This window comes from Ochotona curzoniae, unplaced genomic scaffold (assembly GCF_017591425.1).
Source record: "Ochotona curzoniae isolate NIBS_2020 unplaced genomic scaffold, NIBS_Ocur_1.0 contig_2210, whole genome shotgun sequence".
Taxonomy (NCBI): Eukaryota; Metazoa; Chordata; class Mammalia; order Lagomorpha; family Ochotonidae; genus Ochotona; species Ochotona curzoniae.
Genome location: NW_024465369.1, coordinates 55,570,876 through 55,591,352, shown reverse-complemented (window position 1 = coordinate 55,591,352; position 20,477 = coordinate 55,570,876). Strand labels below are relative to the sequence as shown.

At 38.9% G+C, this 20,477-nt stretch overlaps 1 protein-coding gene across 3 annotated transcripts in view; it reads right to left on the bottom strand.

Annotated features, from left to right (window-relative positions):
* SPATS2L (spermatogenesis associated serine rich 2 like) overlaps positions 1-20,477 on the bottom strand; it is a 95,840-nt gene that overhangs the window by 43,512 nt on the left and 31,851 nt on the right. For all 3 annotated transcript variants that reach the window (XM_040971946.1, XM_040971945.1, XM_040971947.1), the window contains exons 3-5: positions 16,584-16,692; positions 13,484-13,533; positions 10,264-10,510 (exon numbers count right to left, since the gene is read on the bottom strand). In XM_040971946.1, the coding sequence (XP_040827880.1) occupies positions 10,264-10,510; positions 13,484-13,533; positions 16,584-16,692 (406 nt within the window). The remainder of the gene's footprint in view (positions 1-10,263; positions 10,511-13,483; positions 13,534-16,583; positions 16,693-20,477) is intronic.

Here is a 20,477-nt window from a genome sequence, read left to right as displayed (position 1 = left end):
GATAGGGATTTTGGTTTTAATTCACAAAAAAATACTTTTTTCCCCTTCAATTCTGTTTCTTGCAATGACTTTGTCATGTCTTATTAAGGAATAATGCTGGCTTCATAAAACAGGAAGCATTCCTTTCTATTATGTGAAATAGTTTAAGGTTGCTATTGTATTCCTATTGCAAATGTTTCTTAGACATGTGGTTTCTCTTTTAATAGGTCATTAAACACTAGCAGAACACTCTCCATTCCTTTCCCCTTTTTCCTTGAGATGTGGGGCATCTGAAAGGATAAGGCAGGTGAGTGGCAGGGGTAATAATGTGACGGTAGACATTCCTTGAAATGTCTTCATCTAATTCCCCTTCTTCATATTTGTCATCTTAAGCTTACAGCTATGGTTTGGATATTAGTTTGGGCATCCCTCAAAAGCTTGTCTGTTAAAGGCATAATCCCAAATTGTTATACCAGTAGTTAATTAGAGAAGGTTGGAGCTTGATAGAATTACAAGGTCCACAAGGCGAGTCTAGTGGGAGATCTTCAGGTCATTGTGGGTGGGCCATTGGAAGGTAGTTTGCAAGAGAGGGTTAGTTATATCTGCCTGCACCAGCCTCACCTGCTCTGCCTGTTACCTGGGTTGTTGTGTGATTGCTCCTCCACACACTGGCATTGCCATCCTCAGCCCGGGCAGATGGGGAACAGATGTGGCATGATTGATATCTGACTCTGAACCCTTAAACTGTGAGCAGGAATGTACCTCCATCCTACCCAAGGAGGTTTTCTCAGGTGCTTATTATCGCTACAAAAAGTTGACTAACACATTTACCTTCACCCTCGCCTTCCATCCTATCTGATTCTTGGAGTATGGAGCTTCTCCAGTTTCCGCCTGTTCTTTAACACATCAGTCAATCTTTTCCCACTTACTTTTCCTATCTGGAATCTGATGCCATCTTGTCCATTTTTTTATATCATTATGGATTTCCACATTTTGAAATTCTTTTATTATAATTTACTGAATACTAAATGTGACAATAAAAATAGAAACCTCTTTCTTTTCCCTGAAAAAATTTTTCATCAGCTCTACCAAATTATTTTTCAGCTAAACTGACCATTTACACCCAGTTGCAGTGTGTGCAATTATTTCACATCAAACTATTGTCAACACTGAGAGTTATGAATTTTGTAGTCACCAAATTTTTGTAACAACTTGTATACTTTACTTGTCCTTAATGTAATTTATTTTACACATCTCAACAAGAACTGTGCTAGTTGTTTTGTTAATAGCAGCAGGAAAAACAAAGCTTCCTCTTGTGTGCTTCCAGTCAAAGATTTTCATAATACGTGATAGACATGTATGTGTTCCAATTTGAAAGGCTTTGAAAACTCACAATCAATTTTCACTTTTTAATGATAGCCCGATACACTTATAAATACACTGAAGGAATTATGCAAAAAAAAATTCAAATCTAACTTTCAGGAATGCATTACACATACAATAGCTCTAAAATTGTTTTATTCATTGAGTTATGATCCATGGCTTCCTGTTACTCATGTGGTTTCAGTAAAACATGATTTGATCATGATTAACTTATATATTGAAAAAATTTCTACTGGAAAAAGAAGATATAGTAGCAAGGAATAAATTTGTTCTTACATTTATCTGTACAATCCCTGAAGTCTGTATTATATAAAGTATGTTACTATTCTCACTGAAGTGAATATGAAAGTTGTTTTATGAAAACATAATAAAATCACTGGGAGTTCTTTGATAATTGATCTTAGTGTTCTCAAATATTTACAAAGGAAAAATGTAAATGTAAATTGAGCTTCTTAAAGAGGCTTCATCTCTTTATTATTAGGTTTTATACATAGAAACAATAACACTGATACAAACCTTCTGAGCAGCAATAAAAAAATTTTTTTAAATGCATAGCTTTTTGGGCCCGGCACGACAGCGTAGCAGTTAAAGTCTTCGCCTTGAACGCGCTGGGATCCCTTATGGGTGCCGGTTCTAATCCCGGCAGCCCCACTTCCCATCCAGCTCCTGCTGGTGGCCTGGGAAAGCAGTTGAGGATGGCTCAATGCCTTGGGACCCTGCACCCACGTGGGAGACCTGGAAGAGCTCCTGGCTGCTGGATTGGCTCAGCTCCAGCCGTTGCAGCTGCTTGGGGAATGAACCATTGGATGGGAGATCTTCCTCTCAGTCTCTCCTCCTCTCTGTATATCTGCCTTTCCAATGAAAATAAATAAATCTTAAAAAAATTCATACCTTTTTAATCTAGTAATGTTACTTAAAAGAATAAATGCTGAAGCAGTAATATAGTTGTTGAGATTTATGTGCAAGAGGTATTCACTATAGTATTATTTATAAATGTAACATGGAAATAATAATTTATAAAAACACATAAAACCACAATGTAGGATATGTTCATGTCATGTTACATAAAACTCAATACAATTTGCTGTTTCATAAAAAGGAATATTTGTAATTTGAAAAATTCCATAACAAAATTTAACAGCAGTTGCTCTGAGGTGGTAGGATTGTTTTCTTTTTTACTTAAACTATATTGCATTTCAAAAAATTCCCCCAATTAGATAAAGCCAGTTTGAACCTAGAAATACATGTCATAATTATCTCCATTAATAACATAGTAACTTAAAATTTACTTAAGCTATACTTCCTTGCATTATCACTAACAATCCAATAGAAGAAAGTTTGCTTGGGTACTTGTTACTGCTGTAGGCACCAAAAATACAATGGCAACCAGAGGCAAACATGGTTCCTATCGTTGTAGAACTTACAGCTTCAAAGGATGACCAAATGTAAAACCGTATCTGTGGTACATGTTACAGAAGAAAAACACACTGTGTGCTGAAACTGTAAGAGGACTATCTGACCTGAGCACCCAGAGAAGGGACTCCCCATGGAAGTAACATCCAAGCTGAGACCTGAGCAATGTCATCTGACGCATCCTGAAGCAGCTGGCCACAGAGTGATGGGAAAGTACGTTGCAGGCATGGCAGTCCTGTGTGCTGCATGTTGAGTTCTCGCCTCCTGGCTCCGAATCTACCCTTTGGTGCTCTGTTTCATGACACTGGTGCAGCACTCTGTAAATAATTCTCTCCAGCCAGCTAACTAGCTTTTCGGCAAAGAGCAATAAAGTGATCCAGCAAGGCAATTTGTATAATATCCTTCTCATCTGGGCTAACACTGACTTGTTGATATTCACCACAGGTGACAGCAGTCATGTCAAGGGGTTCCAACTGTGTGCTCCTGCCATGTGCCTCTCCCTGCCCCAGCAGTCATTCTGTCTCTCTGGCAATGGCAGGTGTTTTCTAAGACAGCCTAGTCTATGCCCTAGTGAATGCCTGCTCTATCAAGGTTGCATGTCCTTGGGAGCCGCACATCTCCGATGAGGTCAGAACCTCACAGTGTACAAGTGGGGCTTCTCCAAGCACTTGCTTCCTTTGTTGGTCATGATTCCTCAGTGCAGAGATAGTATGCCTTCAATGCCCTTTTCATGTATTTTTCTATTAAAAGATAATAAAGTCAATGGACTAAGCTGACAATGACACAGGTAGGTACATTACCTAATCTTAAATTTCCCTAAAACATGGTTTTATTTTCATTGCATTTCACTAGAGACATTTAAATAGTTGTTTAAAAAAAGCTAGCAAGAAAAAAGAAAACCTTTTAATGTTTATCTGAAATGTGTCCCATTTAATGAACTTTGTTATTGAAATTGCGACAACACAGAGTGGATGGTACTCATAGGTATTTTTGTATTTTGCTACACAGTTGCAGAAGTGACTTTCAGACCAGAAAGAGAAGGAAGAGGGCTCAAGATTTCACTCTACATAGGTGACAGAGAACACCTCAAAGACTGTTTCCTGTTCCCTCAGGTCACTACACCCTATGCCTGTCTCCATCTCTCTGCTTTTTCACACATTTTACACACACACACACACACACACACACACACACACAAAGAGAGGAGGGGGAGAAGCAGAGCTCTAGGCAATGGAAAATGTTCTCCGTGTGCCCTGTGCAGTTTTTACACAGGGTGCTTGAAGCTGAGGCTGAGAATGTGCAACACTAACACACAGCTACAAATGGGAGTTCACACCAAGTATCTGGATGCTAAGATAATGACAAAAAAGAACTGAGAATGGCAACTGTCAGTTTAGAAATACCAACTTTAAGAATGTGTATGGCCCAGCATGGCAGCCTAGTGGTAAAAATCCTCACCTTGCATGTGCCAGGATCCCATATGGGTGCTGGTTCTAATCCTGGCTGCTCTACTTCCCATCCAGCTCCCTACTTGTGGCCTGGAAAGCACTGGAGGATGGTCCAAGGCTTTGGGACCCTGAATGGGAGACCTGGAAGAAGCTCCTCGCTCCTGGCTTCAGACTGGCTCAGCTCCAGCTGTTGCAGCCACTTGGGTTGTGAATCAATGGACAGAAGATCTTACTGCCTCTTTCCCCCTCTCCTTTTTCTCTGCAAGTCTGCCTTTCCAATATAATAAAATAAGTCTTTAAAAAAAGGAATCTGTTCGCATAGCAGTGTTTTATATCAGAGATAGGTGGGGATGGCAAGTGAAATGTCACTATTGTATCTTTCTTCCAAAAAAAACCACAGCAAAACCTACAGTTCCAACTCTAAAAAAGGCTCTGCTAAGGTACTCAGTAAGATCAAGGTGTTATTCAGGCTACCAGGACATCACACGCTCTGGGAGACCCTGACCTGAAGCACCCCACTTCTCAGATTGAACTCTTTCTTAAGTGCTTGCATCACATTGCAAACTCATCTGAAGCTGGTGTGAACCCCCGATCCATCTCTCTCCTACAATGCCAGACTGCCTTGACAACACTTGCCATAATTTACAATTAGCTTGGTAACTTTGGCTGTTATTCTGGCTTATCCCCGTCTTCTCCCTAAGAATGTAAACTGCCAGTTAGCAGAAGCTGTTGTCTGTTCATTTCTTCTAGGAGAATTCCTGGCACATAGTAGATGCTTAAAAATATTTACTTAATAGATAAATAAGTGATGGAACAGTTTGCTTTGCCTCAGATGCTGTGGTAATCAATTTATGTATCTCTCTTGCAGCTTGCCGTAATCTAGTCAAATAGAGCTACATTTTCTAGTTTACAAATGAAGAAGCTGACACACTTGTCCAGGGCTACACACCTGGTAACTGAAGAGGTGATGTGAATCCAAACTTGCCCGCAGATAAAGCCCTGTTCTTTCCCATGGTATTATATTGCTTCCATTTAAGAACTGGCACTGCTCAAATCCTCAAGTATACACACTGGAAGTTCTAAGCTAGCTGCTTTCCTCTTGTTGATCTTTTCTAATCCTCTGGCCCAATATAGGGCTTAGAGAAGCATGGAGATAATCTTGAGGGTAGGGCCAACAGCAATATGCAAAAATCTGCTTAGAGCTCCCTGAGAGGAACCTCAGAACATAATACACTGCGACACAGTGGTGGGCTGTTTGTGTCGTTACAGGAAGCACAAATGAGGGACAAGCAACCAATACGTTAGAAATCACAGGACTGTTTCTCTTCTATTTGGTTCATTTCACTTTGAGAATGAGAGAGCAGTTCCATGCCAAAACCTACAATCTGCAAGGGCAGAAACGACAGAGCTCTTGCTTCTTGTGATTCAGGGCATACTTGGAGGTTTGGCTTTTGAAGGTCAGTGAACACAGAATGGGGCCTTCTGTCTTGAGACAAGGAGTAGGGAACAGATCAGCTTTCCCAGGACGAGGGAATTAAAACCGAAGTTGCTGGAGCCAGCAAGAGTTGCTGAAGACAAGCCAGAGTCCTGCTCCAAAGTTGATCCCAACGTAGCCATTGGTGGCCTTTTCCCAATCCAGCTCCTCTCCCATTCAATAGGAACTGCATCCACAGTGGAAGATCACAAAGGAATTTGCATTCTTACTTTAGCTAACTGCAAGGAAAGCACTTGGCACATTTTAGCAGTATGAGCCTCTTGAAACATAACACAGGAAGAGCACCTGGGAAAACTAAACTTTAGGGTCATAAAGTATTTCAGCCATTTAGATGGGGACTTAGGAAAAAATATTATTGTTGGCACTAGTTTTGGTAAAAATAAATCTCAATATATTCTTTGCCTGACATTTTATGTGAATCCATGATGCTTTTGATTGGATTATGTAAAAAAGATCTAATTTGAGTTGTTATTAAAAATTCTGAAATATAAGAAAAAAAAAAAAACTACTCTTGGGCTTAGAACATACTCCCAAACTTCTAAGCTATATGCCGACACACGGCATTGTCCCATTTGACAGTGCTATATTTACTGCCTGAAATGACGATGCTCTGGGTGGTTATTTTTCATGTAGGAAGTCACACCAACACCCCTGAGCCACCTGCATATATCTTAAAGCGAACTTTTCCCCTACCAGAAAATGATTCTGTTTAAGACTTTTCAAAAAGGAGATCTTTAATGTCAAGGTGTTATAAAAAGATAAAACACGCACTGCACATGTTCGCAGCCTCCTGCCCAGCGGGGCCATGTGCTCAGACATTGTCGAGCCACTTTCATTACTGGAGAGCCTGATAAATGCCCCACCACTGGTGGCCCGGAGATTCTGTTCAGACTCCTACTGTGAACTCACTCAGCTACAGAATAGCACCATATGGCTTTAGCAATATTATTTTTTTTTCTAATTTTTCAATTACACTTTTTTTTTTTCTAAGGAGTTAAGGAGCCCATGGTTTTAACTGTAACCCTCCACTGCTTGCATAAAATTATGTGGATTAGAGTCAGCTTCTGAAAACTGCATAGGGATGAAGAGGGCCTGTTCTCTCAGCTTTTCCATCTGGAAGTCTTGGTCTCCTCAACCACAAAGACAGAAGGTCAGGATTAAAGGCTCCCTCTCAGTTTTCCTAGTTCCCACGTTCTACTCAAAATGGGGTGCAGAGTGGTCCAGGCCTCTTACACATCCTGGGATTTCTGAGTTTTGTGTCATCGTCCTGAATGACCCTTTATCATCTTTAAGGGAAAAATCTAAATAGCTAAAAAGTCCAGTTTAAAATCTGTGATCCCAAAACCTACTGGTAAAGGTGACAGTCAATCAGAGCCCCTTTCTTTTGCAAATACATCTAATAACTTTCGATTGCTATCACTGATTCCTTAACAGAAAAATTTACACAAAGCACAGAGAGATTTGTGATGAACCAGTGACATTAACAAATAATGCAGATATGCTTCAATGCCTGCATGCTAAACTTACAAAGGGAGACTGGGAAGACTGCAAGATAAGAGATTCTTTACACAAGTTGTAGCTTGGAGTTTGCAAAAGCCCCTTTGTACAAAGAAGGTCCATGGGGGCACTTAGCTTTCCTGGCATCTATCCACTGTGAAGGGAGGCACTTCTATAGCGCACTTGCTCTGACATCATATACATCACAGAGTTACTGAAATTGTGTTAAGAAAAAGGTATAAATTATAAGTAAATGAACAAATACATGTGCTAGGCGTTTAGTTGATGATTAATACCAAAACAACAACTTGAGTAATTAGATTTTGAAAGTAATTCATGCGAAAGCAATCGCAAGTAAAATTTGGAATCTGCTGCTTGATTATTTAATTTCTTCCTCCTGCCCTGATGATAAATCAAAACATTCTCAAAATTGTTGGCACAGTACAAATTGAATTAAAAGATTCCTAGAGAATTTGGATCAACAACGAAACAGGTTAGTTCTGTTGTCATTGTTCGGTTGTAAGAATCCTGTTGTAAATTAGGAAGATTTGAATTACGGGGCTATTAATGGAGTTGTTAGAAAGTGTGTTTCCAGAAGAAAATTAGTGCTTTGGGAGCAATTTAAGAAGTTATTATAGAGTTTTGCAGCATGTCTGTTACTTTTTTTAAAAATAATTTTTATTGTTTTTTGATACAATTTAGTTGGCGGTGGGCTCTCCCCTCCCCTTCGTTCTCTCTAGAATCATATAATATGTGTCCATTGTGAATTTTCCCAAGTCCATCATGCTTCCAGTGGAATATCTCCCAGCCATGCAGAATAAGTTTTCATTGTAGGTTAATTCTTGTATCCTGGGCCCCTAATATAGGTACAGTGTGGATTAGGCCTTTGTTGTTTATGGGCCGTATCAATAACAGTTATATATGGACACTTGACAATTACAGGTGATTATAAACAATCCACCTCTTGTGGATGGTTAATTAATGAATTACACCACAAGTTACATTAGGTATAAGTAAGTATGAAGTAACATTGATTAACACAGAGTAAGATTCACATATGATATCCCTAGATTTGACATCATATTATATTATGTTAGAGCAAACATATGATATCTAATCTTTTTGGATTGGCTAATTTCCCTTAGCATTATGGTCTCTAGTTTGGCCCATTTGGCCACAAAGTGAATGCAGGCCACTATGGAAGTCAGTATGGAGAACACTTAGGCAATTAAAAATTCACCTACCATATGATCTAGCAATACCACTTCTAGGAATATATCCAAAAGACTTGTTATACAACAAACCAACATGCACCCCAATGTTTATAGCAGCACAATCAACAATCGCAAAAACTTGGAAGCAACCTAAATACCCATCAACAGAGGACTGAATAAAGAAACTGTGGTTCAGCTACACTACGGAATACTACTCGGCGATTAAAAAAAAAAGAAAAACATGTCAGTTACTTAACACTTCCTTGATACAGTAAGTGTCCCCATGCGATGTGCTGTTTGCACCTCTGTCTTCTGGGCTAGACTGAACCCTCGGTAGGTAGGGACCATGCCTTGCTTACTTAATCTTCGTCAGAGGAAAGCACTGCTTTATGTACTGCGGATGTGCAACAGGTGAGGGTACTGAATAATTTCCTCTAAGCTTCCACATCCTTTCTACCACTGTGTATCTACAAGTCCCTTGATACCTGCTGTCCCCTTGAAATCTTCTGAACCACTCGGTTGAATCCAGCACTCTTCCTTCCTAAATCCTTACTCACTAGGGTGCCCACAGCCTTCTCTTCAAAGATATCAGAACATGATTCCCTCAATCTTTCTTTGAATGTATTGTGGTAGCTAGCACTGTGAATTCAAAGCCAGAGATTTAATCAATTCAGAATTTTATAAAGAGAACTAAAACTTTGAGAGATCAAGTGGTGTAACGGTTTTCACTGAGGTATCTATTGCCTACTGAAAGCATCCTTAATGTAGGAGAAAGCGTTTTATGACTTTATCAAAATGGTTGTATGTGCTGAATGATTTATAATCATGTCCTGTGTAACAAAGAATTATCCGTGTCCCGAAGTTTCCTGCCCTTGTGAATGACTGTTTAAAAAATGAGTGTATGTGTGCATATGATTATGTAATCCAATATCACTTCATTGGAATTCTAGAATTTATTTCAGTTTTCAGGATTTACCTTCTATATAAATTGAGGGAAGATGGTATTTTCTGGTGTCAGAACGTGACAAAATTTTTCACAGTGTGGAAAATTTGCCCATTACTGTATGGACAATCATACAGTTATGATATTGCAGTTTGATTCCATGTATATACTTGCTGAATTCTTGCTTCGCATGTCAAATACACGGCAATGGTATCTACAATATTTAGCTGACTCAATTTCTTTTGAAAGAAGAAGTTACTTATTCTAACTGGTCACTTTATTAAGCTTCCAATTTTAGTTACTATTGCACTTAATTAATTCAAATTTAGGTTTGTAGTTATACTATCTCTATATTTTATTTTAGAATTTGCTATAAAATGATGCACTGAGTCAGGTAGTGTGGAAAACCCTTGCTTTCATTATGGAAGACTACATTTCATCATTTCATGTAAAGCAGTGCAAGTTAACACAGTGTGGACTCCTTTACCTAAATGTAAATATTTAACAACATTTTGTCACCAATTATTCTTCTCTTCCTCCAAGTGAATTGTAGCAAACGTGCCTATGAAAGAATATTTCTTGAAACTAGAATTTCCATTTTCATGATGATCCAAATATACCAGAAAAACGTCTTTCTGGTGTAAAAAGAATCCTCTGACTTGGTCTAGGGACAGAGAAACATCGATTCCTCAGCTTCCTTGTCTTGCCCCTGCCCTGTCACCCCTGCCCCAATCTTGGCTTCAGGAAGACTGACTAAACCCTCACATGTTGAAGCAGCAGCACTTCTCAGCCCCAGCAATACCACAGGGGCGTTGTCTGCCCCGACGGAACTCCCTCTGAGGTACTGTCTTCTATTTCTTCTCCAAACAACTCTCCTTAAGAGTTACTGACCTGTGACCCCTCGAAGGACCTTTGAAGGTTCCTCGAGGATGGAGATCTTCTTCTCCCGAGGAACAAGGGCAGGTTTCTCGCTGGCAGAATCAGTGGATGAGCTGTCCTTCTCACAGCCGTTCAGGTGGCCATTCTGTAGCTGAGGGGGCTGTGGCTGCAGGGCCCCTGCTTCCGGCCTCTCTGCCTTGTCCTTGGCATCCTTGTTGTTTTGATGCTGCTTGGATTTGCTTCTTTTCCTTTTATTGTTCTAGAATAAGAGACAAATAAGAAAATAATATTCTTTAGCTTGGACCCGCTCTTGAAATAGAAGGTAAATATGAGAAATGAAAATATAATATTATTTCCTAAATGGTTCTTGGCATTTCTTACCAAATGCATAAGAACACTTACATCTTTATCAACCACCCAAATTGATTTAAATGCCTTCTTCCTACAGCAGGTCATCTCAGCTTTTAACTCATAATTAATAAACAAAAACAGTTTGATTAAAAGGAAAATAATAGGGCCCCAGCATGATAGCCTAGTGACTAAATCCTCACCTCACATCTGCCAGGATCCCATATGGGCGCCCGTTCATGTTCCAGCAGCTCCACTTCCCTTTCCGATCCCTGCCTTGTAGCCTGGGAAACCAGCAGAGGATGGTCTAGGGCCTTGGGACCCTGCACCTGTGTGAGAGACCAGGAAGAAGCTCCTGGCTCCTGGCTTCAGATCAGCTCAGCTCTGGCTGTTGTGGCCACATGGGGAGTGAACCAACAGACAGATCTTTTGGTCTCTCCTTCCCTCTGTAAATTTGCTTTTCTAAATAATAATAATAATGATAATAATAATAATAATAATAAACAAGTCTTAAAAAGAAAGGAAATAATAGCAAGGAACATAATATTTGAGCAACTTGTAGCTCCACATACACTTGAATAGCAGTATCATTCATGATAACAACTTTGGAATAACATGAATTCTCTGGTGCTTGGAGAAGACTCTTGCTTCTTAACGTGGTGATGAAGTTGGGGCAGGTGAGAAGGACACTCTTCTCATTTTGGGGGGAGGAGGGCACTAGTAAAAAAAAATGGTACAATTCTTTCTTGTGAGGTCAGGAATGCCAGTCCCCATTGTTCAGGCTGGGTCTCTGACACAGGCCCCAGCCAACCAGGAGAGTTCCTGAACTCCTGTCACTGTCCAGGAAGCTCCAGTATCCTCGAATGCTTCCACAAGATTGAAACTGGAACAGACCATTGTTGCAAACTAATGGCAAACTGGCCCTTTCTTGAATGGCTGGACTGGGCTGCTGGTGGTACACTATTACAAGGTATCATTTGGTTTACTTTAAAATCACATAACTGCCCCCTACCCTTTTTAAACACAACTGCAAGTTTTTAGGTCGCAATGCTACAATATATCCTATACGGCTCCTAAACACCTGATGGTGAACCTGTAGTTGTCCTTTGGTGTCTATAGGGAATTAGTCCAAGAACTCTTAAGGGTAACCAAAGTCCCTTGTACTGAACCTATGCACTTCATCTGGTACGTTTTAAATCATCTCTAGATTACTTAAAATACTTAATAAAGCATAAAGGCTCTGCAAATAGTTACTATATTGTACATTTTAAGCAGTAATGGCAAGGGAGAAAGGGCTAGACATGTTCAGGACAGATACATTCACCGTAGGCCTCACTGTATTTTCAATGCAGTATTGGTTGAGCCTGAAACCGTAGAATCTACAGGTATAGAGGCTTACTGTGCACAACATTTAGGAGAGATGTTGCTAACCACGTTGCATGTGGTACCTGAGTTCAGTTTTGTGTCCAACTGACATTCAAGCGTACTTAACAATCAGTATGCAGGAGGCCTCAGTGGATACAGAAGGCTAGCCCTCCAGGAAGAGCCTGTCCCACCTGCTGAATTGGTGAGTACCAACTGAATATCAACCTGACTTTGTTCTTCAAACAAATTCATCAAAGAAATAAAAAGAAACTGCTTCCTCCTGTTGACCCTCCTCCCTCCTCCTTTTCTTTTCCTTGGAAACCACAGCCATCCCCACCACTGTCCTGGGGGTAGGAAAGGCCCGGGGGGCCCCCAGCACCAAACAACACCCCCAGCAGCTTCAGGTTTCCAAGCTCCATGTCTCCAGAATGAGGATGCAGACAGTTCTCCTCTGAAGGAGGACACTTACCCATGAGTTGTGTGTGTGGCCAATGCTTACTATCCCACATCAGAGAATTTCAGACCCCAAGGCATGTCCGCACAGTTCCCCTACAAGTGTAAATACTGCCTTCCCCTCACAGGCAAATCAACCTCACTACACAGAAACCAGGGAGCTTTGATTAAAGTGGAGGAGAGCTCACCAGAGACGGTGGCATCCAAAGGTTACAGAAACATCTCCTAATTCTTCTTCTTTGTGGAACTGGGAGAGATAGGGCAAAGGACTACTCTAAGTCATTTCAGTCATCTTGGGATTCTATAGACAGTAACAGTGGCTTCTTGTTTCTTCCCAACATGTTTCCCAGGCCCGAGATCTGCCTTCAGGGACAGGGGTAGGCTGGTGAACAGGAACTGGCAGGGACATGACAGCTGTGGGCAGGCCTGGTTACATACAAGAGCAGAAGAGATACACTGCATGGGCTCCTGGGAGTCCCTCTGGGTCCAGACCAGAGGGCAGGTTAAGCTGTATCTCAGGGAGGACAAGGCCAGCACTCAGGAAGGCCCTGGACCCACTAGGCCTGGCGAAACAGGCTGCTCTTTCCTTCTTTCATTAAAAATTCACCTTAGAATTCAGCACAAAAAGATTGGTTCTGGAAGCTGTGGATACCGTCTCCCATTTAAGAAAAAACATGTGAAAATACAGTTAGAGCTTTTCAAAGTCTCTTAAATGCTGAATTTTTTTTTTCTTTACTTTGTGTTACAGGATATGTTCAGGCAAGTTAATACCTTGAATCCTTTTAAATTGCAGGCTGGGCTCCCCGTAATACTTAAAAATCAAAACAACTGAGAGCTGTCTTAAGTACACCTGGTGGTTAAAAACAGTGAATAGAAATTAAGGGTGAGAGAGAGAAACAGAGAAAGAGAGAGGCTGGTAGTTTAAGAAAGTCAGGAAATCTGAACGTTTTCTGGGTAGGCATATTAACATATTTAAAAGAAGCATAAATTTAACAGCCTTGTTAAAATGATAACCATGAAGGCTCTGATTGAAGATTGAGTAATTTACAGCCAATGTTAATCTTACCTTCTTTTTTCCTGTCATATTCCATTCTTTTAGAACTTGAATTGCACTCCCTAGATAAAGATAAAGAATCTTCAACAAATATTCACAAAATAAAGCAGCACACAGAATTCATCTCTGTCTTTCCATTTTGGTAGTAATTTCTTTTCTTCTTGCTTTTTCATTTGTTTTGATACACCCCACCTTAATAAAAATGCCACTTCCATTTCTTATTTCCCAGATTTTCATTTAATTTACTGCATGATCATGGTTTTATCAAAATATTAAGCTCCACTCCACGAAGCTTATTTTTTTATCATTATATTGTCTTAGGGAAAATGAAATCTATCTTCAGAATTTTCTGACAGCTTTGTTGCCACAGGTAGAATTAAGATTATGCTGCTTGATATATGAATAAAAATGTCTATGATACGCTGAACTAAACATGAGATTCTGATTATTATTAACCATACAATCTACAGCTTTTTGTATGGCTATCCCTTCTTTTTTGCCTTGACTCACTATGTTAGAAACTTGTAGTGGGATGAGGAAGACAGCTTCTGGGATATTACTTCTTCCCGTTGGTCATAGATAGCGATGGGATACATTCCTCACAAGGCTTTTACATTGAAACAGAGGAAGTTCATTATAAAGGTGGGTCCTAGGTTCCCTCCATCCCATGTCCACGGACTCAGAGGACAAGTCTAACCTGATTTATATTTAAAGAACTAAGTTAGCACTAGGCAGCTACATTCAATGTTTCTACTACCTAGTCTAACAACGTTCGTTCATTCATTCCAACTATGCTGAGTGTAATTTCAATAAGTACATCAATTGGCATATAAATAGGTAATTGTAAAAGAAACTAGATCTCTTAAATATGTTCTTTTAACAATTTTAAGCTTTCTCTCACAATCCTATTACACTAATAGCTCTCTTTAAGGAGTGCCTTGGTTAAACAAAGATAAACTAGATATTCATATACAAATTTTTCAAATTAGCAGGGTCCCAATTATTGTCTACTGTCTATTTTAGATAAGCCACATCATTTGGGCTAAAGTTTAACCAGGTTAATTATTCCTATCTATTCCAAGATTCAATTTGTTGCATGCATTTGAAACGACGTACTTGAAATAATAAGACTGCACATCTAAAAGCAAGCTACAATTTAGACTCTTTATTAACTGCACTGGTCTTTCTCAGGGTTTCCCAGAGAATTAATGTTTTACAGCCTTTTCCTTTTGAAGAACTTCAATAAGTCACTTTCATCAGGCTTTTTAGTCTCTCCAATGGTTAATAATCATTAGGGCTATTTTTACTTTCAGTTAAACTTTAGTTTTCTAAGTAAAATTAAGTTTTAAAAATAACAAATGTTATCCTTTTTAATCCGAAGTTATGTTTAGTGTTTTTGCAGCTATAATATTCAATCAGCCCCCTAGTTTTCATGTTTTGACATAAATTCTATTTGTAACATGGACAATGAGCTTATAAAGTACAACTTTGAAAGAGAAATCTATATTTGCACAGGATTTTGAAATAATCATTTATTAAATTTGAATTATATTTAAAGCTTCTTTGAATTTTTGAAGCAACTTAAAAACAGTGCTTTCAGTAAATGACCTTAAGAAATATTTTTGATTCATGTTTTACAACCATAATAAGTTTTTCAGTAATCAATAAGGTTTTTATTTATTTGTTTGTTTGTTTATTTATTTAGTGACATTTTCACAGTGACAAGTGAAATGCTTGGGAAGGCCAAGAAGGTGCTCTGTTTGAACCCAGATAGACCTGAGGCCACCCGATCACAGTCACCCAAATCAAAACCTTCCTGATCCCAATCCCAGTAGGCATAGCTGATGAATGGAGCTGACAGCCCTTTTCCTTCCTGAGAGCTTTTTCTTCCCCCATGCAAGTGATGTTGGCAAGAAAAAGCTGAAACAGGATTTATCTTGAGCTAGGCTGTCCCTATTTCCAAAAAAAGTCTGATACAAACTGTACCTAATACTGCAAAGTCACATTAATACTGGGTTCTCTACTATTTATTTCTTTTGACTAAGGATTCTACATCTGCTAGTCTATGAAGCAGGGAAGAACAGTGCTGGATTCTGCTTGGAGGTCTTTTTTGACTCATAATCACCTGTTAGTTCCATCAGGATCCTAACCCGGAATGCTGATACCAGGAATGTGAGCATGATCTAAAGTTCCAAGATGTTGCCCTGGAATGCAATTATTCCTGGAGAAAACCAAGGAAATTATTCTACTGCTTGGCAACTAAATAAATCAAAATGTCCTTGACAAAGTGTAAATAAGATGCAACTGTGAAATGTGAGGACAGCTCCTTTCTGTCCTTATTTGTCAGATTATCTTTAGTTACTCCCTATTTACAAAACAAAAATGAGCACCAGGACAGAAGACCTAAGATTACAAAAGACAGATAGCAATCTTTGTTTAAAACTTGAAATTGTTTAATTTGATTAGGAGAGCAAACTTTTCTCATAATTTAAAGGAAACCTACAACTTTTAACCCATAACATTATTAGGTTAAACATAATTACTGAGAGTGTAGATTCTGCAATATCACTGACAATAGACTATCTAAAAGTAACTTTTTAGACAACAAAAAGGTTGTCAAGATAAGTAAGATGAATTGGCATTCTGAGTCATTAGGCAATCTAAAAATCATAAACTAAGGATACTAAAGAATAAAACCAGTGTTCTTAGAGTACATAAACCTTACATTCAGGGATTAGAATTATAAAGCCAAATAGAATTTACATTGTTGAAGAGATGAGAAGCTTTCCAGGTCAGGAACAAAATATATTACCCTGCATTCACACACAGCATCAGATAAAGGACATGTATAACAACATGGAATAGCTGGCAATGAAATCAGTAGCATTATAATGGGTATCCTTTGGAAATCATCCATATTTTTTTTTTTCTAATGAGGGAAAAAGAACTTCTGAGGCTGCTCTTGTTATGTTCTTGCATTTTTAACAGTTAATCTTTATGAGAACTAAAGTACCAGTGATATTTAGTTTGCTTAACGAAAAAAAACCACATGGATTATGTATTAAATATTTCATTCTAACATCTTCAGCTTCAGGAGACACTCTATACTCACCATCTACAAAGGCTTGGACAGCTTTATCCACATTAAAATCAAACTGTTGTAGCACCAGCACTATTTCATTATTGCTTTTGTTGGGAACCACTGATCTAACTGCATAGATCTGTAAAGGAAAAAGAAAGAAAAGTAAATATCTTACGTATTTCTTATCTATGAATCTTTCGCATGACAGTGAAAAGGTCCTATAAAGCCAATGAATCGACTTTGTTGCCAACAAGCCTAACTGAAGGCATTTCAACTCCTGAAAAGTCATCCTGGTCATCATCTTGACTCCTACTTTAACAATGTGCACATTTCCACAAAGACCTCCTTGTGAGGATTCTGGCAGCAAGTGTGAAAGCCAACTCTGGGTTTGCCATCTACCCTTCCCCAAGCCTACAGATGCACATAAGATACTTTCTGGGAGGAACACAGAATTCTTTCCCGTCTCTGCCTTTCCTACCACAGGCTCATAGGCTCTCTTAGAAAATGGACAGAATTAGCTTCTTTCCTTTGCACGCCTATCTGCACAGTGGAAACAGTCATGTTTATCAACACAGGTAAATGCAGGGTACTGTATTTGTGAGATGATGATCTTAGGCATGACGCATAAAATGCTGTCAAACACATTTCTGAAAACCATACACTTATAAGCAGTAACAGTAAATCAATATATAAGCAAAGAGCTTCAAAAGGTTAAGAATAAACTTGATGTTTAATGAATCATGTACATTTCTTTAATCAAATTTAGCATATATTCATTCTTAGAATTAACTGACCTTTATCTCACAGACTTGCAATTACTACCAGATGTTCTACCTACTTGAGCAACCTATTTTATCCAGTTTTCTGCCAAAGGGATTGCTGTAGCTGCTACTAACAAATTCTTCAATGTTGCATGGTTCAAAGGTAAGAGACTGGTAAAGTACTGTAAAATCTTTATATGTTTTCAACTAGTTACATTATGACCAGAGAGTTTTAGAGTTGAATACAGTTTAGCATAATTGGATTTATGCAATATGGATTATATGGACATGGTATGTGTAATGTGATACTACTCACTGCAGCTAAATTTAATTGAGCTGTATAATTTATCTCCTGATTATATGAGAAAATAAGAAACCTAGTTTATATAGATCTGTATTTAAGAATATTTACTTATAATGAGAAAATAGCACATGTTGTATGATTTACAGAAGGACTGGCATTACAGATTAGAAAGTTGGTTCAAATCTTGACATTAAAAGCCAAATATCTGAGTCTGATCAGGACCCAAGTATTATACATATATTTGGATATTTGTGACTCAAGATTCCTTTGATTGTTTTATAGATTTTAGGTTTTTTTATCCTCCATTAAAAAAGTCCTCAAATTCATGTTCTTTCTCACTTTTTATTTGTACCTTCTTTTTGATTTTTTAAAGCTTTATTTATTTTTATTAGAAAGACATATTTATAGAGAGAAGGAGAAACAGAGAGAAAGATCTTCCATTTGTTGGTTCACTCCCCAGTGGCTACAATGGCCAAAGCTGAGCCAATCTGAAGCAAAGAGCCAGGAACTTCTTCTGGGTACCCATATGAGTGCAGGATACCAAGGCTTTGGGCCATCTTCTACTGTTTTCTCGGGCCACAAACAGGGAGCTGGATGGTAAATGGAGCAGCTGGGACATGAACTGATACCTATATTGGATCCTAGCACTTACAAAGCAAACATTTAGCCACTGAGCCATTGCACCAGGCCAATGCACCTTCTTTAAAATTCCAATTAGGTGAATATTTTTTCAATGTCTATTGTATGATAAAGCCCCAAATTTTGTGGAATTTGGAAACCAAAGAGGTATAAATACACTGATCAGATAACCATACACATTAATATGTACTTACAAAAAACATATAAGTGCTAGAAAATCATATGACAGACTAGACCTGATATAGATATTTCAAGATTTGGAAGATGAATTAAAATCAATGGGTGAGAAGTGATGGCAAAGCATTTGGATTAGAGGGAAACTGAGTGAGGAGAAAGGCACTGAGGAAGAAGGAGTGTGGAGGAAGGCAGAGGGTGGGGAAGCAGGCTAAACACCTCCACCTCTGGTGCTGGCATCCCACATAGGCACTAGGTCGAGCTCTGATTGCTCCATTTCCTCTGTAGCATCCCTGCTGATGGCCTGGGAAAGCAACAGAAGATGGCCCAAGTCCTTGGGCCACTGTATTCAAAGAATGTCCTGGCTTCAGCCCCTTCTAGCTCTGACTGTTGTGGCCATTTGGGGAGTGGACCCACAGTACCAGTCAGCCTGAGTCTTAAGGTTTCCAAAGGTATGCATAAGACCTGTGCAAATGCCTCTTAACTATTCTCATGTTAAATTGTTTTTTTATCATTCAATCATCGTGCTCCTCACCTTCTAGCTTTTTTCCCTAAGCAATCCCATTCCTGGGAATATGTCCAAAAGAAGTGACACATACACATGAGAAAACAACTTGTATCCCTATATTCATTGCAACAAATACACAATAGCAAAGATATGGAAACAATCCAGATACCCATTGAAGGAGGACTAGATAAAGAAACTGTGGTACATCAACTCCACAGAATAGCACTCAGTCATTAAAAAGCATGAAATTCTACCATAATTTACTTATTTTGAAGACAGAGAGAGAGAGCGTGCTGTCATTTGTTTACTCCCTCAATACCCACAGAAGTTGAGGTTGTGCCAGGATGAAACTGGGAACCCAGGACTCAGGCCAGGCTGCCTATGTGGGTTGCAGAGACTTAACCATTTGAGTCCCATTTCCTGTCTCCCAGGAAACTGGAATCTGAAGTAGAGCTGGAATTCAGCCCCAGGCACTCGATATGGAAGGAAGGAAGGCATCCCACGCAGTGTGATCATTATTACAAACTGTAACCCTCAGGAACATTTTAAGCCCACCCTGGTTTAAATTTTATAATCATCACCATCATTATGGCCATATTGGGTATGCCTTTCTAAAAATAAAACACTTGGATATTAATTACATTAACTATATTATAGCTACGTTAGACCAAAGTTTTCAGTCCACACACACAATTGTCTGGACAGTAAAGATTCAGATTCATGGAATAAAGTCAGTATTCTTTGTGCTTCCAATCTCTCTCCTGCAAAACACAATATGTTTTTATTATAGTAAGGCAGAACACATTATATATCACTGCTTGGATAGATGCTTCCCTTTTCAATGTTTCCATTATTCTTTCATGTCCTCCAGTGAAAGAAAAAAACCAAAAAATCCCATGGTCTGATGTGTATAGAAAACATTCTCTCTACTTATCGTTTTGTAATGTCTTAGCCTTGAATGCATCCTTAGAAAACTGTCAATAACATATCTGATAACAAATCTAAGTTTGGATATTGGATTTAACTCCCAAAGGAAGATAACTGAGACAAGTGTTTCAAGTTTTATAGAAATGACAAAAAAAAAAAAAAACAGTTGATGTCTACTGCTAGGGTCTCAAGTAATGCTGAGTTCCAGGTCAATCTCTGTTTTTGCTTTAATCATGGAACTCAGTTAACATGAAGAGAGCAGTACTGTTTCCAAACCTTTGCTATTTATAAGTTCACCACATTAATTTTCCTATGAAATGTCTTGGAGAAAGATAGACAAACCATGTGTGGTCACAGTTGCCATTAAAAACACAGGAAGCTCACTGTGTCAGTATTTATAATTCAGCAGACACACAGGGAGCTTACACATTTTAGGGTAAAAAAGACTTCATTATGAAGCAACCTTAAATATGCGGCATGGATTACCAGGCAGTGGCACAGTGAGGTTAAGCTGAGACAGCCACTGCATTTGGAAATAAAGCTTCTGAGGACCAAAGCTCCTGGAGCGATGGATCAATCAATGCGTGACTAATGGTAGTTTGCATACGGAG